A 16037-nucleotide genomic window follows, 5' to 3' on the forward strand; every position below is an offset into this window, starting at 1 on the left:
AAATCTTTTCCGAATCAGTTCATAAAGCTTCAAATCATTTTGGACCTTTTAATTCATTTCCTGATTCGATTTGGATTCGGAGATTTGGCTGTCAAATCAGGCCTAATCTCCTCCAAATTGAATCAGCACCTGAAGCTTCACACAGCCCTACTAAATAACTGCCATAGAATAGTACTTGTGTCAGGCAGTGTTATCCCATGGCAGAGGTAATTAGTTTACTCCAGCTTAATAGCGCCACCCTTGTAGATAGTGGTGCTTTACTGTGGAGGTAATTAGTCAGCTCCTCAGTAAAGCACATGCATAGATGCACCCACTGCATATACATGAGAGACTGACTGCACAGTTTTTATCGTGCAGTCATTTATTACTTGCATACACAAGTACTAAATGAGTGCACAGTAACCAAATCTACTGTGCAGTAGCATCCCCAAATGGCTTTTTGGTGATGTTGACTGCACAGTAAGTTGTTACTGCTGTGCAGCAGCATTTTATCATGTTTCATGCCACACAACACTACTGCGCAGTAAAACTTCACTAGGCAACTGTGCTGGTATACTACTACACAGTAACACCGGTTACTGCGTAGTCATTTAGTACTTGGTTATGCAAGTACTAAATGACTGAGCAGTAACAACTGTGCAGTCAGCATCTCATGTAGTTTCATAGTTAGTAGGGTCGGAAGGGACCTGAGTAGATCATCGAGTCTGACCCCCTGCCATGGCAGGAAAGGTGTTCATCTAACCTCCTCTTAAAGACCCCCAGGGTAGGAGCCAGCACCACTTCTCTTGGAAGTTGGTTCCAGACCCTAGCCGCCCTGACAGTGAAGTAGCGCCTCCTGATATCCAGCCTAAATCTACCCTCTGCCAGCTTGTGACCGTTATTCCTGGTCACTCCTGGTAGTGCTCGGGGGAACAGGGACTCCCCCAATGCCTGCTGGTCCCCCCTGACTAGTTTGTAACAGGCCACAAGATCCCCCCATAGCCTTCTCTTGTGGAGGCTGAATAGGTTCAGGTCCCTTAACCTCTCTACATAGGGCCTGCCCTGCTGCCCCCTGATCATGTGAGTGGCCCTCCTCTGGACCCTCTCCATGTTGTCCACATCCCTCCTGAAGTGCGGTGCCCAGAACTGGACGCAGTACTCCAGCTGCGGCCTGACCAGTGCCGCATAGAGGGGGAGGATCACCTCCTTGGACCTGCTTGAGATGCATCTGTGGATGCATGACAAAGTGTGGCTGGCCTTCCTGACTGCATCCCCACACTGCCGGCCCATGTTCATCTTGGCATCAATGATGACTCCAAGAACCTTTTCTGCCTCTGCACTGATGAGAAGGGAGTTCCCCAGCCCACAGGTATGGTGCTGGTTCTTCCTCCCCAGGTGCATCACCTTGCACTTGTCGGTGTTGAATCCCATCCTGTTCTCATCCACCCGCCCCTGAAATCTGTCTAGGCCCAATTGTAGCCTATTTCCTCCTTCTAGCGTGCCCACATCCCCCCACATGTTAGTGTCATCAGCAAATTTGAACAGGTGCTTTTTACCGCCTCGTCCAAGTCACTGATGAAGATGTTGAACAGAGCAGGCCTGAGGAACAAGCCCTGGGGGACCCCACTGCCCGCATCCCTCCAGGTCGAAAATGACCCGTCCACCACCACTCTCTGGGTGCAGCCCTCCAGCCAGTTGGCGACCCATTTGACTGTGTAGGTGTTGACACCACAGTCCCCCAGTTTCTTAAAGAGAATGAGGTGAGAGACAGCATAGATGTGGCCACAGAGACTTGAAGAAGTACGCACTAGTCCATGGTTTTGACAGAAGTTTGTCATAAAACTAACAGCTGGAAGATTAGTTTGTGACTGTTTTCAAAAGATCAGTTGTCTCAAACATACTGATATTGTCAAGTCTGTGCACTGTTAGGGAAGGCTAACAAATTACTCAGTGTTCCCCCAAAATGGATTGTAATCACAGACTCATGATGTTCTAGTGTGCTGTACCTCATGAACTATATTCACATTTCTGAATGTGTCATGAAACCAATGGAGGTATGAAGAAAGGAACCAGCAGCCTGCCACAGAAATACAGAGGAATCCTTTGGTGGTACATACACATAAACCTAAATTGGGCCCAATCTTCAGCAGCTATAAATCTACATGGTTTATGAAAACCAGTGGAGCTACATCATTTTACAGTGACTGAAGATCTGGCTCACTGTTTAGAAACAAAAGAAATCTGATGTGCATTACCTCGTACAAACAGCTCTGTAGAACATTTCTCATCACCAGCTGTCACGTGGTAGCGGGCGTCATCAGTCAGTGAGCAGTTATTGATGAATAAAATTCTCTCGTTACCTTTGTGCTCAAAAATATATCTGTAGGCACAGAGCAAAGTTATGTTATCAAAGTTGTTGGCCTTTGTTCTTGTTTTTCTTGTTTTGGTTGCGACTATGAAATTCTGTAGGGATTATTCTGGGGAAAATCACTGTCTGTGTAGAGAGTTGGAGTAGACAGCTTGCAAGACCTTTCTGGAGAAGGATGGAGAACTGGTAATGCTCAGTAGCAAGAAAAAACATAGATTAGTTCTGCACCAAATTCCCTTAGGCCTCTCTGAAAATCCCAGACGTGATTATGTGGGGAAAAAAATGTAAACTGATTCTTGAAGACAGCTGAAGAAAATGGTGGCTGAAATCCTAGACCAGTTAAGACAAAAATAAGCACTGACAAGAGCTGAAGCATCCTTCTAATGCTCTTAATATTTTTACATGGACAATAATAGCTGAGATACACTGATGCTATTGGTAAGCAAAATGCCTCAGGGGATTGGTAATTGTATATGGAGCTTTGGTAGGGAGCCTTTCACCTTTATATCACTGGTTCAAAGTGGCTTCAAGTTTGTCATGACCAATGCTTATTAACATTTCATGACTGTTCAGCAGCTTGTGAAATAAACCGAGGCACTCAGTTGAATTTCTACTCTGTAGGAGTCCACGCTTCAGTTTATGGAGGACCCTGCTGAACATTCACAGCAGATTAAAATTATTATACATTTTCTGTTGCCCATTAACTAACTGTCCACCGCCTGGGCCATGTTTAAAGGGCTCAGTGTAAGCAGGGAGCCTCTTCCTGGCTGAGTGGGGGGTGGGGTGGGGTGGGGGAGTTCTTGGCTCCGCTTCTGCCCCAGCACCAGCCCCGGCCCTGGCCCCAGGGAAGAAACCCAGGAGTCCCCAGCACATGCTGCCCCTACCTCGTGCCCCCCACAGCACAGCCCACATGTGCGCAGCCCAGCCCCAACTATTTTATTTCAGTGACTTTATATCACAATTAACCGTAATTTTGATTTTTCAATGGCTCAGGGGCCCCCAAAAACTACATCTTGCAGGAGGCCCTAAAAAATTGTGGGCCAGCCCTAACTCAAGTTTGCACTGGTTGGTGCAGTAAAGGAGATGAATGAAGTTGCTCACTGGGCACGTCTATATGTGTGCCCAACTGCACAGTTGTTATTGCGCAGTCCCAGCACTGTACAGATTGTTTCTGACTCTACTGTGCAGTAGCAACAAACTACTGTGCAGTAGCTCATTGCTACTGTGCAGTAGTGGCGGTGTGTCACAGTTTGTGCCTGCCAATACTATGTCACTATAGTGATGAGCTACATTGCTACAGTGACAGCATCTCATGTAGACATGCCCACTGAATCCTCTAGTAGCAGGCTGGCTTGCCACCATCTGCATGGCAAGCCAAGCAGTGCCATGGTGCAAGGATTTTAATCTGCCAAGTGCACTTTGGTATTCTTTAGAGCAGGAGCACTATGACAGTACTCCTGTTGGTTAATGAATGTAGTTGATCTAAATATGAACATTAAATGGATAAAACACCCCTATCCTCCTTTCCTTGCCAACCACAGCTCCATGCTCTTTTAGGGGCACAATGAATGAGCTAATATACAAAGTAATGGGACCAAGTAGGTAAAGCCAATCGTATTTCTGACGATTCTGCTATGGAGAGATTCTGGTTTTCTGCTTGTACAGGACTAGAAAAAACTAGCTCATTTTCAGACCAGGGCAGAGCTAATAGTACCATATTTATTCACATGCCACATGCCTCCAAATAAAACATGCATGTTGTTTTGGAAAGGCAAAATGAAGAATTTTTTCTTCCTTTTAACCAAACTACAGGTTTTCCTCACTATATGCGGGTTCTGTATGTGCGAATTTGCTCTTATGTGATAACCCTTTTTATACCAAAATTAGTTATATGCGAGGTAAATTCACTTTTATACTGGTGTATTTTATTTCCCTCTCTGTGCTGGGGGTCCAGAGCACATTCTAAATTAAGATTAGCAGCCATATTATAATATGATTTTATAAAGTGAATTACCATCAGTATGTGTATAACTTGTTTCTGGTTTCAATGTAATAAAATGTCTGGAAAGACAAATGGTGTAAACTTGTTCAAAGAGAGAGACAAACAAAAACAAACCCCTTCTCAAGGGAACAAATGGTATTTTGCTTCACTGAGAGTATAGGAGAGGAGGGTTTTTATCACTATTCATATTCAGTAAAATCACTTACTTTGTACTTGGTCGGATTTCTTGGCCATTTTTATACCACTTCAGCTCCACTGTTGGATCTGCCAGCTCCACAACAAACCTTACTCTACCTCCTTTGTCCACTTGATATGCGGGATCTAGAACTTTGGCAAAAGCTGTTATGGGGTAGTGGTGTTATTTAAAAAGAAAGAAAGGAAGAAAGAAAGAAAAAAGGATGATGAGAAAGAAATGAGAATGTGAATGTTATCTCCACAAAGCAAAACTGAACAAACATTGTAAAAAACCCATTGTTGCTTCAGACAAAAAAGTATTAATATACTATAGGTATTATAATCAAATCACTTGCAGTGAAACTCTTTATTACTGTTACTTCTGGGTTTGCCAACTAGGAAACCCTTACCAAGGTAAAATTCCTAATGAATATCCAGTTGCCTGAGTAACCGTTCTGTGATTTAGCTAAAAGTTAATGATATCCCAAATTGTTTCATTAGATTGGAATATGCAAAGTGTCATTCCATTTGTAATTAGAACTGTATTTGCAAAACATTTGTAAAAATATGATGTCAGGCAAAATTAGCCAAGTTTCAGATCCCAGTATAAACTCAAAATGCCAATGAGGTTTGTCAAAAAGAGGCATTAAGGTATGTAAGACTGCTCAAGTGAAAACTAAGCGATAACCCTGGGGTGACTTTTTGCAGAGATCATGCAAAATTTATGGTTCACTTAATTTAAACCTAAACCCAAGTAAAACTCGAGGATTTCAAGAGTTTCACTTTGAGTTTTCAGTTGTTTTTTAAACACAAAAGAAAGGCCCAAGAGAATATATACATACTAGATTGAAAAGTAAATGCACTTTTCTCACAACTAATTGCCCATCTCTACTTTAGCAATTTAGGAAAAGGATTAATGATGTGGCTGCCTCTGCTAGCAGGTGACAGGATTCAGTGACCTAGGAGGTTCCTTAGGGTATGTCTATATTTCTATTTATTTGGCTGTCCTGTAGCCTCCCCTTTAGCTCAAGGCCACCAACTATCTTCATTAAAAGACTCTTAGCTTGTTTGCCAATGGCAATCCAGCCTGCCCCCAAAGGTTTTCGTCAGTTCAAAGCCAAAGGTCAACCCTGGGCTTATCTTATCAGAACTCATCCAGCCATACAATCTTATCTGTATCATAGAAAAATAAGGCTGGAAGAGACCAGAGAAGGTCATTTGATACAATTCCCTGCTCAGGACAGAGTCCCTGTCCAAACCATCACAGCCAAGTGATGCTGTGTCTAAACTGCACTGAAAACTTCCACAAAGAAGGAACTGCACACCCAGCAGTCCCATGGCTTTCTACCATCTTCTTACCCTTGTGTGTCCCACTTCCTGCTTCCATTACCTACAATTAGAGTGAAGTAAGGAAGCACAGACAACCAGTGGGCAGACTGATTTCTAGAAAGGCTCTGCCCAAGACAACTCTCTATTCCTCAAGTGGAGCTCTTCAAGGAATCAGTCTGCCCACTATTTGTCTTTGCTTCTGTGCTTGATGTGTAGCCGTAACAAGATAATATAGATGGATAGGATAGCCTAATGTGTCTTAGGTCAGATGAGAGTGACCCCCAGGGTCACTCCTAAATGTCACTCGTAGACATCTCCTTGCAATTCTGTTTCTAAATGTTCCTAACTACTGTGCAGCCAAGCTCAGTTTATAGTGAAGCCAGAGGAAGATGCTGCTCCTCCCTGTTCTAGCCCTTAAGAGATTTCCACAGGAAGAGAGGAACAGCCATGTTGGCTCACATTAAATTCCCATAAACAATCAATTGTGCAATTACATGCCTATGGCAATGGAGACAGAGGTAATTTCTCTGTAACCCAAAGCAGTTGATGATGGCCTTATTTCTAACAAAGTTTGCTTTTCTATGTGCATGTTTTGTCCTAACTCCAAGCACGTTTAGCTATTCTATTACTCAGCTACGTGCCTAATCTTTTTATGAATCATCTCTTTTGGATTATCAACTTCTTTGTCCCAATGATATCATTTGGACAGGGTTCCTTAAAGGCTTTGTTTAATTAAAAAATGCAAAATACTTCCTTTCCTTTTGTCTTATTTTTGTTGCTTTTCATTTATTTTGAATGTCTCTCTTTTTCTTGTTTAATGGGAAGGTAAATAGAAGAGAGAGACTGAATTTTTCTACACTACTGGAGTTTGTTGCAACTGAAAAGTGACACCGGTGTGGTGGGAGAGGTTTTAACAGCAAAGAAAAAATGATGGACACCTGACTGTCCAAATGACTGCAAGTAATTTTAATTTTCCAAATGAGACAGCAACAAGCTATGTATTTTGATTCTAGTTGCGATTCGCAGAGTTAAATAAATAAATATACATAGCTTCTGGGTTTTCTGGACCTGGGGAATCTGGTATGGGTAAAGTGGGTTAAGTGCAGATTATTTATATTCCCTGGATACTAAAGTCAGGGGCTAGAGCCAGGTACAACCAACCTAGCTAGGGAAAAACAGTCTGAATAACCCTACCCTGAACAAAACTGAATGTACTGGCATCTACAGGGGTTACAGTGAACCTGCATGTAACTTCAAAATTCTTGTTTTTATAACATGCCTTAATAGGTTTAATAGCATGGTCTCCACATTCTACAGTCCTTAATCAGGCAACACTCCCTTTAAAATCAGTGCCAGTCTTGCTGAAATAAGAACTGCAAGTTAGCCAACTGAAACAGAGATTTTTTTATAAATACTGAACAGGGCACAGCTTTACGCGAAGCAAAATCTGCCCCTACTTACTCTCTTCCAGTACCTCTGCACAAAATCAAGATAGTTTTTGTCCCTGTATATTTCATGGTACTTCAATCATATTCTTTCTCTTGAGATGACAACTCCTGTTTGACCATTAGATGTAAGAATACTCTGCCTTCCTCATACCTGCACTCTTTTTCACTTCCCTCTTCATGCGCTTCAGACGTTTTAGCATGCCTCTCAGATCAGTGATACCATACTGAAATGCAATCTTCTCATACTCATTGGGATTGGCATTCTTCAGGAGTTCCCACACATCTATCTCAGGCTCTTCCTCTTGTTTAATCTCCCTAACAGTAGCAAAAAAAAAAATGTTGTAGCATATTTAATGAGACGTCACTGAATTAGAAATAAGGGACCAGAGGGACATTAAAGTGCAAGGTTATGCTAGAAAGATTTTGGCCAAGTTCGTAGATTTAAATTAAAATTTGATTTAATTTAAGAATGGGTCTGAGCAACCAAGGTCTACTCTGAATTTACACTTCTTCAGGGAAATCAAATCCAGGAATGCAGTTTGGCCCTTTCTAGACAGAACGGAAATTCTAACTTCTCAAAAGTGTAGGAAGAGTTTGGGTCTTGGGCTTTAGTAAGGGCAACAAGGAAGTGGCTGTACTTTGTGGGAGTTTTTACATTTCTTCATGAAAAAATCCATTAAAAATACTTCAGAAACATAAGGGCTAATTTTGAACCCATTCAAACAGGTCTAACTTTACTGATTTTGTTGGAGTCTGATTCACAAGAACTTAACTAAGATCAAAGCCTAAGCTCAAGAGTCCATAATTATCATAAAAAAGACCATGATTCTGTGAATGCAGACTCTGCTCCCGCAATTGGATCTGACCTATGCTAAAACTCAAGAGAGTCCACAGAAATTTGTGCAGCCTTAAGAGTACAGCTGTACTTCCCATATTGCAGGAATAAAGCATAAATTTGGTATAAGGCCAAGAGTTATGGGTTGCCACCTTGACCTGGTCCTGTGACATAAATCTGTTGGTTGTAATACTTACCCCAATTTTAGGAATGGGAAGCATTTTTTTTTCTCTAGAATTCTATTTATTCAAGTTTGTCAGATTTCACATTACAGCTAATTGTATTCAGCTCCTATCTTAGAGTCAAGATAGTTGGCTGATAAAAGGACAACTAATTCATATCAATTTTAGAACTGATAGACATTAAATGCAAGGGTCAGCCTGAATAAAATGGTTATTTTAGTAAGTGAGATTCACCAATGATCTAACAAAAGAGAGCTGCTAATGTAGTTGAGAACTTAGAGCAGTGAGGATAAATGTCTTAACCTTCTTTCCTAGAAGAATGGTAGCTGAGGGAAAGGTCGTTCTTCTTAAGTCTGACTGGTTCTGGTGGAATAAAAAAATTGGGCACCAAAGAAGAAAATAATAAGGATGAAAAAATAAAAGAAAATCCTGGGAGTCTTCTATGTATATACGGTGAGTAGAATATTGGACCAAAAGCCATCAAATGTTATCTTTCTTGTAACGTATACAGAAGTGTTGGGATAGCTGAGATCTATAATAGCATTGGATCAGTGATTATAGGACAGCAATATAGTACATGGTATAATGTATGCAGTTTACAAGCATTTCTTGTATGGTAGTGTTATTTTAAATGGCCTACCACTGACAATGTTTTGAAATATTTTCAGCACATGTAGTTTAACATTCTGCTTAAGCATAATATAAAGAATATCATTCTATGTTTTATGTCTCATTTTTGCTTTGTGCTTACAGTTTTTGGAGGCTGACTACTTACTGCATAAAGTGATGTTTTGGTAAGAGTCTTCCTGCATGTAGTCAGGTTAGAACCAGCTTACAAACAAATGTAAAAGCTAACATACATGGCAGGGCAAAATTCTTATCTCAATGTGTTTAAGACATTAACTGTGCAACTCCTATTAGCACTAATGAGAGTTGCACACAAACATCCATGTAAAGACGGTAATGTCTGCCCTTTAAATCAGGCTCCGGTTGAGAAAGAGGATCTGCATGTCCTGTTCTCAGCTGTTTAAAACAGTCCTTCTATTCCTCTTGCATAAATGGAGAACACATTTTGACACTGAGCAAACAAACTTTGTTCCAAGACTGTAATATTTGTACCTGTGGATAGTGGGCAAACGATATTTATAATTTTCTTGATAGGCTTGCTGTAAATCATTTGGGCCACAAAATCTCATCCCATTTTTTTTCAAAGATGTGCATTGTGTTGAAAAAAGTTTTTTTTAAGCTGTAATGTTTGAGTTTCTATGGGTGTCTCTACATGTTGCCCTACATCGCTGTAGCAACTTGCTGTATAACTGTACCGTGTTGCTATGGCAATGTAGAGTGAAGTGGGTCTACACATGACCAGCAGCGACGTTGCCAGAGCAGCACGCTTCCCCGTTTTAGCGTGCCTCTATGGCAAAGTAGAGGCAAAATCTAACTGTGTGCTGTGCACACAGCACAATATGGCAATTATGACACAGTAGCATCATTGCCATATGGCGACCTGTGGATGTACCCTATGAGATCTTATGCTTTTGGGACTTCACAGCATTACTGACACATTGACAGTCATGAGACATACCCAGTCACACAGTATGTCATTAAGACAACTAACTCATTTTCTTCCAAATAAGACCAGCACAAAACTAAAAAGCAGGCAAGATTCAGATTTTAGGCATTTTAGACTTTGGGTGAAATATATATACACAATGTACTTATGCACCCACTGGCAAAAAAGTCGTAGCTTGTTTTCTTAAGTCCTGTAGCAAGCCAACAGACTAGGAACACATCTGAATACTGCTTCCAAACATACTGAAACATGTATGTTTAATTGCCCTATCAGTACTAATGGTTGGTTAAATCTGACTGGGAAGTAAGTAGCAATCATACTTCTCAGTCAGTTAAACTCATAAATGTGAGATTGCATTTCACCAATTTAAATGGGGGGGGCAAAACTGTCAATATACCTTTTTTAAATTACAACATTTAAAAACAGGTTCAGTGAAAAGTTTGGTTTGCCCATTAAACAAAACAGTTATACTATGTTTCAATGGATATATCATTTTATCATAAAAAAAATGTATTTATGTCAGTAGAATGATAAAAGATACTGTTTCACATTACCACAGAAACACTGAAACTTCGTCACATGCTTTCCATATATTAGTAATAAAAAACCCCACACAGAAAGTCATTAGAACTGTCACATTACTCTTGGGTTAGTATGATAAATAAATGAACATCTTTAAAATAGAAGATTCTAGTTAGGGATGAGAAGAAAGTAAAAATGGAGACCTGGTGGATACGAATTTGTTCAAAATTCTTTTGCTTTCAGTTATTACTATGAGATTGATGGTTGGTTCAATATTCTGGTCCAGCACGTTTTTTTTTTCCTTTGTATGAAACAACTTGATAATTCAGTAGCTAAATTGCTTATACAGTCTCTATTATCACACTACTTAAGCACCTCAACTTTTTTTTCTCAATCAGGGGTAAGCAATAGTGGAGATGAAGGCCCAAATTCTGCTCCGCTTCCAGGAATGTATACCCAGCTCCCATTGAATTCAATGAAAGTTGTACCATTGTATCAATAGGCAAAACAGGTCCCAAGGTCTACAATTCCAGTAGGGTATAGTTGTCTTAATAGTGCTCAGATCTTACATGAACTATTGAAAAAATGATGCATAGTTATTTAGCTGTCATCATATAAAGGGAAATTGAATATACCAACACTTCTATCCAGGTGTTCTTGTACTGGAACAAACAGGTGAACATAAGCTCTTCCTTATATACTAGAATTGCAAAGCCATACCACAAGCCACCTGAAAGCAATTTTCCCCTAAGATTGTAAGCCGGTATCAGATTTTAGGTATGTTTTCAGCATCTCATAAAGATGTCTAACTGTTCTTTGTTTTTTAAGTTATATCATAAAAGAACATATCGTTAGTGTAGGCCAGGGGTGCTCAACCTATGGCCCACAGTCTAGTTTTGCCCACAGAGTTGTGTCATGCTGCCTGTTGGGCTCTCTACAGGTCTGGAAATTTGGCAGTGGGGGAATGGCAGAAGCGTTACTTGCCGCTCACCTGCTGCCAAATTTTCAAACCCCTGGAGAGCCTGTAGACAAGATAGTGTGGTCCTGCATGCTAAGTCTGATGTGTAGGGCTGGAACAGTACAGAGCCAGATTCTAACGTATGGGGCCTGATCCAGGCACATGGGCTTGGGATGGTGTGGGGCCCAACCAGGGCAACGTGAAGCCTGATCCAGTTGGCACAGGGCCTAGTCCAGATGTGCAGTGCCTGATGCAGGTATGTGGGGCCAAAACCTATGTGCTACCCCTGCAAAGGATCCAACCTGCAGACCAGCCCTGTGCCACTCATCTAGCCCCTGGAACCAAAAGTCAATCACCACTGGTACAGAATAAATAATAATTGTACTGAATTTTCTAGTTGAACCAGAAAGAAGGAAAGAACTGAAAAGCCAGTGTTCATGTAACTTAAAATCCTCTTCCATGGTTTGCTAGCATTGAACAGGAAAACTACATGGAAATGATGTCAGTCCCTAGAATTTGTAAGCACCGGGCATGTCTACACATGCATTTATGCCAGCTTAAATTTACTGCGCAGTAAGCAGGAATAGGCCAGCATCTATAAGTGCAGGCGGTCAACCTCATTAACACTGTGTATGGAGTGACTTGGGACTAAAGTTATTCTACACATGTTACTGTGCAGTAACTAATTGGACGTAAATTTGATACCTGCATGATGCAGGTATCAACTTTACTCTCAAGTTGGTATAACTCACCACATTTACTGCACAGTACAGGCATGCATGTGTAGACTCATGCTTGTACTGTGCAGTAATTTTGGTTACTGTGCTGTCAATGTGCACGTGTAGATGTGCCCACTGTGTGCAGTTTTTAATCCAAAAATACTTAATAAAGTAAACTGAAAATGTACCCAATGGATTAACTTCACCCCTGTATTTCCTTATGTTCACACCAGACTCAATTTTCTGAACTGCTCATCCCTGCATAGGAAAAAAAAACCCTCATGCAAACACAAAATAGATAGTCTATAGACTAAATACTGTGGGTCTCTTCCAGCAAGAAAGCCTACGACAACCTAAAACATTTGACAAATCTGAGAACTTTCTTTTCTGCCAGTTACATTTATATGATAGTTAGCTCAAAGTTTGCATTTTCTATTCTAAGTATTAAAGTTAGAAATACCAGAAGAAAGTAAAAATATCAAATTCCTGAGAAATGATTAATGCTAAACCTAACTCTTTCTGTGTGTGAACTTAATGATTTCCAATCCACACCTGCTCACTTCATCACTTGGTTCTCACCTACGTTTCAGGAGACCACTAAAGTCAAGTTCTCCTGCATCGTCTTGTCCTTCACCGCTGTTATTAATAAAGAAAAATCAAATCTTTGTTTAATACAGAGAGACTAAAACAACACACATTGCAAACACTCTAGATATACTGTATATGCAATACTGTCTAGGCACACAAGTAATTGTATAAAATCAACACAAACTTATGTTCTTTCCCACACAGCCATGTTTCCATAACAAGCACCTGTGGAAAATAACACAAAAGGTTTGTATTGTTTGTTGTTATACTTATCAGACAAATTTTTGTAGCTGCATACATAAATTTGCCAAAATTTGTATTACAGTTCAGTAACACAAATGCACTTAAGCCAGCCAACACAAAGGGCTTTGTTTTTGGGTTCTAATAATATGTTTATATAAAAACAAAGGGCTTGTGCTAATCTTTGCTATGAACGTAAAGCAAAGATTTGCATTGTTGTGTATTCTGCATTTAACAATGCATACCATGTCAAATACCAGATAGCACAGTGTTATATACTGTGTGTGTCAGTGGAGGAAGAAGTCAGGTAAAAATAGTATTTTGTACTCTTAAGAGAGGACTTGTAGCCTTTTTAAAAGATGCATTCCCTTGTAGAAGGTGTTCCGTAGCAAGGAAACTTCATTACATCTATACACAGAAGAAAATGCTCTGTTGTCGGGGTGATCCTTGTAAAATGAGAGGTAAAATCCTGGAGCCACTGAAGTCAACTGCAGTTCTTTCAGTGATGCCAGGGTTTCACTTTAAATTTTTCATAAAGTGGTTTTCTTAAAGTTTTCAGAAATATCTTCTTCTGTTTGCAGTGTTGTTGCTGCTGAGCCATTGTGCTATGTTTAAAAATATACCCCTAGAAAGGAAAGCACCTTAAAATTAGTATCCTTCTGAGCACGCGTTTGCCCTTTATAGCTCATATTTTTAATAAAAAAGAGTTACTTCTTAGTGACAGTTATGAAGTTTGCTTATATGCTTAAATTTAAAAAATAACATTGGTCTTCTGCGTATAAAATTCATTCCATTATTTATATTTATTTTTATAAGAAAAATGATGATTTGAGAAATATAAAGATCACATCATATCAGTGGTTTTAGTGGTTATTTAATCCCAAGTACAAATAATTTAGGAAAAAATATTTAGAACTGAATGCTTTGTAACCAAGTTGTTTGAAATGTGTGTATTTTAATGTTACTGTAAAGATGAATCTGTGACATGCTTTTTTTCTATTCTGAGATAACATGGGCCCAATTTCTATCTTATTTAAGTCAATAGGAGTTTTGCCACTGGCTTCAATGAGTGCAGGACTGGACCCACAATAGCTTTTATGCCATAGCTGGTAATTTTCAAGAAATATATGGTAATATATTTTATTGAATAAATAAATATATATATATATAAAATACATTTACTGGCTTCTATTTTACCTGTTAGAAATTGCACTTCAATCTCATTTTAAAGTTTATATTATTATACATGATATCTATGATATAAGGTTACTTCATCCCACCCACATCCAACTGCTTCAAATCCCACTTCTGTCATCTTTATTTATAATGTCACCTATTAATAACACTTGATACATTTGGCTAGCAGAGATAGTGGTGGATGAATGTGTGCTCGTAACTTATTGAGGAACTTCATAGGATCACAAGTTAAAGTTACCTTCTTTTGAAAGCAGATCGGATGTCAAGGGATGGAGCAGCCTGAGAAGATTCTAAGAAAGCAAAAAAAAAAGTTTTAAAAAGTTAATAGAAATATTTGATTTTCTTGTTTAAAATGAGTTCAGTTCCACTTTTCAGTGGACACAGCATATGTGCTCTTCCAGCACTAAAAGCTACCCAGTGCAAGTCTGCTCAGTGCTGAAGTAGGTGTTTTTTAATACTTTCCTCTAATCTACATTCTCCATTCCCATGCACAAGACTGAATTGTGTGATGTTTCTCTCACATTCCCTCCCCACTTACACACATGCATGCATGCACATACACACAACCCTTTCTCTCTAACTCACATCCTCAACTCTCCTACATATTCTTGCTAAGCATTTTACAAAATAAATGATGACCTTGTATACAGTCATAGGTCTTGTGCTGGCTCCTGGCACAGGGATGCACCTGAACCAGGGCTGCTCCAATGGCACAACACTGATCTATAGTGAAGTAATGGATGCAGATAGTCTAGCTTCTGAGCTAGCATGCTAGTGAATACATACAGACTCCTAGGCTTTTTGGGTTAATTGACTTTCAGCTCCTGAACATGCCCTTAATTGTGGCCTGATTTCCTTACTGATGAACAAATATTCTGGCCTTGGTAATTTGGTAGGCTTGTTCTGCTAGGGAGGAACAAATAGTCTACTAGCTGCCAGAGTGATGCTGGTCCTGAGTATTCAGGAAGGTTGCCTAGACCTGTCTTGTCTAGCAGCTGAAATTACAGGATTAGGCAATCAACTGTACATTTTAGGATCAAGCAATGACTTTTTGGGGGATCAATAGGTTTAAATGAAAAGAAGTTGAATCTTACCATGGACTTCAAGATCAAAAGTGCAGCTATCAAATTTATCCTTATATGTTACTTCACATCGGTAGTTCCCAGCATAATTTTCCTTAGCTTGAATGATTTGCATCTCAAATGTGTAAATCTTAAAGTCAAACGTAGGGTACAATAAGTCTTTTAGTTTGAGATCTATGTCTACAAGTCAGAAGTTAAAAACTGTGGACTAGATTGAGGGCTTACTCTCTTAGCTTAATATCAGGATGAGGCCTAGCTGTGTTGACCATATTCCAAGTTCTGGCTCCTTCAGAGCCTGTTATATGCTAGGGAAGGTAATATGTTACATCATGTCATTAATGGACAGAGCATCTCTGGGAAGTATGTGGTAGAGCCAGGTACTGAATGCAGTTCTCCCCAGTCCCTATCTACTGCCTTAATTATGAGACCCTCCATCCTTAGAGGAACAAATGGTTAAGAATAGCTTTACAAGGCTTGGGATTTCCCTCTGGAAGAATTAAAAAAAAAAAAAGAAAGAAAAAAGAAAAGTACCTTGCTTTGACGTTCAAATGTCTCCTTCAGCTGAAGGTGTTTTCCTGCTTTACTGGCTAGATCCATCCATTTACCTTTGAACCACTTAACATTTGGCTTTCGAAGAAGATCTTTGGCTTCTACTTTGGCTACAAATGTAATATTCCCTCCTTTGAAAAAAGAAAAAAATAATACAGTTGTTTGTAAAAATGTGGCTATAATGTAAAAAAAATTCTCATATTACAGTTTTGTGGGGTTCTCAGTAACAGTATCAGGCTCATGAGAGTCAAATGCATTCAAACAAAGGGGTTGTTAGTAGTAGTATAGAGAT

The 16037-nt window shown here is 39.7% G+C and overlaps 1 protein-coding gene across 6 annotated transcripts in view; it reads right to left on the reverse strand.

Moving 5' to 3' along the window:
* The window catches only part of MYBPC1 (myosin binding protein C1), a 108673-nt gene that overhangs the window by 47214 nt on the left and 45422 nt on the right, over window positions 1–16037 (reverse strand). For all 6 annotated transcript variants that reach the window (XM_090043245.1, XM_090043246.1, XM_090043249.1 and 3 more), the window contains 7 exons: window positions 15728–15876; window positions 15209–15326; window positions 14353–14404; window positions 12669–12725; window positions 7452–7615; window positions 4556–4688; window positions 2235–2359 (listed from right to left, as the gene is read on the reverse strand). In XM_090043245.1, coding sequence (XP_089899371.1) covers window positions 2235–2359; window positions 4556–4688; window positions 7452–7615; window positions 12669–12725; window positions 14353–14404; window positions 15209–15326; window positions 15728–15876 — 798 coding nt within the window. The remainder of the gene's footprint in view (window positions 1–2234; window positions 2360–4555; window positions 4689–7451; window positions 7616–12668; window positions 12726–14352; window positions 14405–15208; window positions 15327–15727; window positions 15877–16037) is intronic.

This window comes from Crocodylus siamensis, chromosome 4, assembly GCF_052110815.1.
Source record: "Crocodylus siamensis isolate JL-2025a chromosome 4, ASM5211081v1, whole genome shotgun sequence".
Lineage (NCBI taxonomy): Eukaryota > Metazoa > Chordata > Crocodylia > Crocodylidae > Crocodylus > Crocodylus siamensis.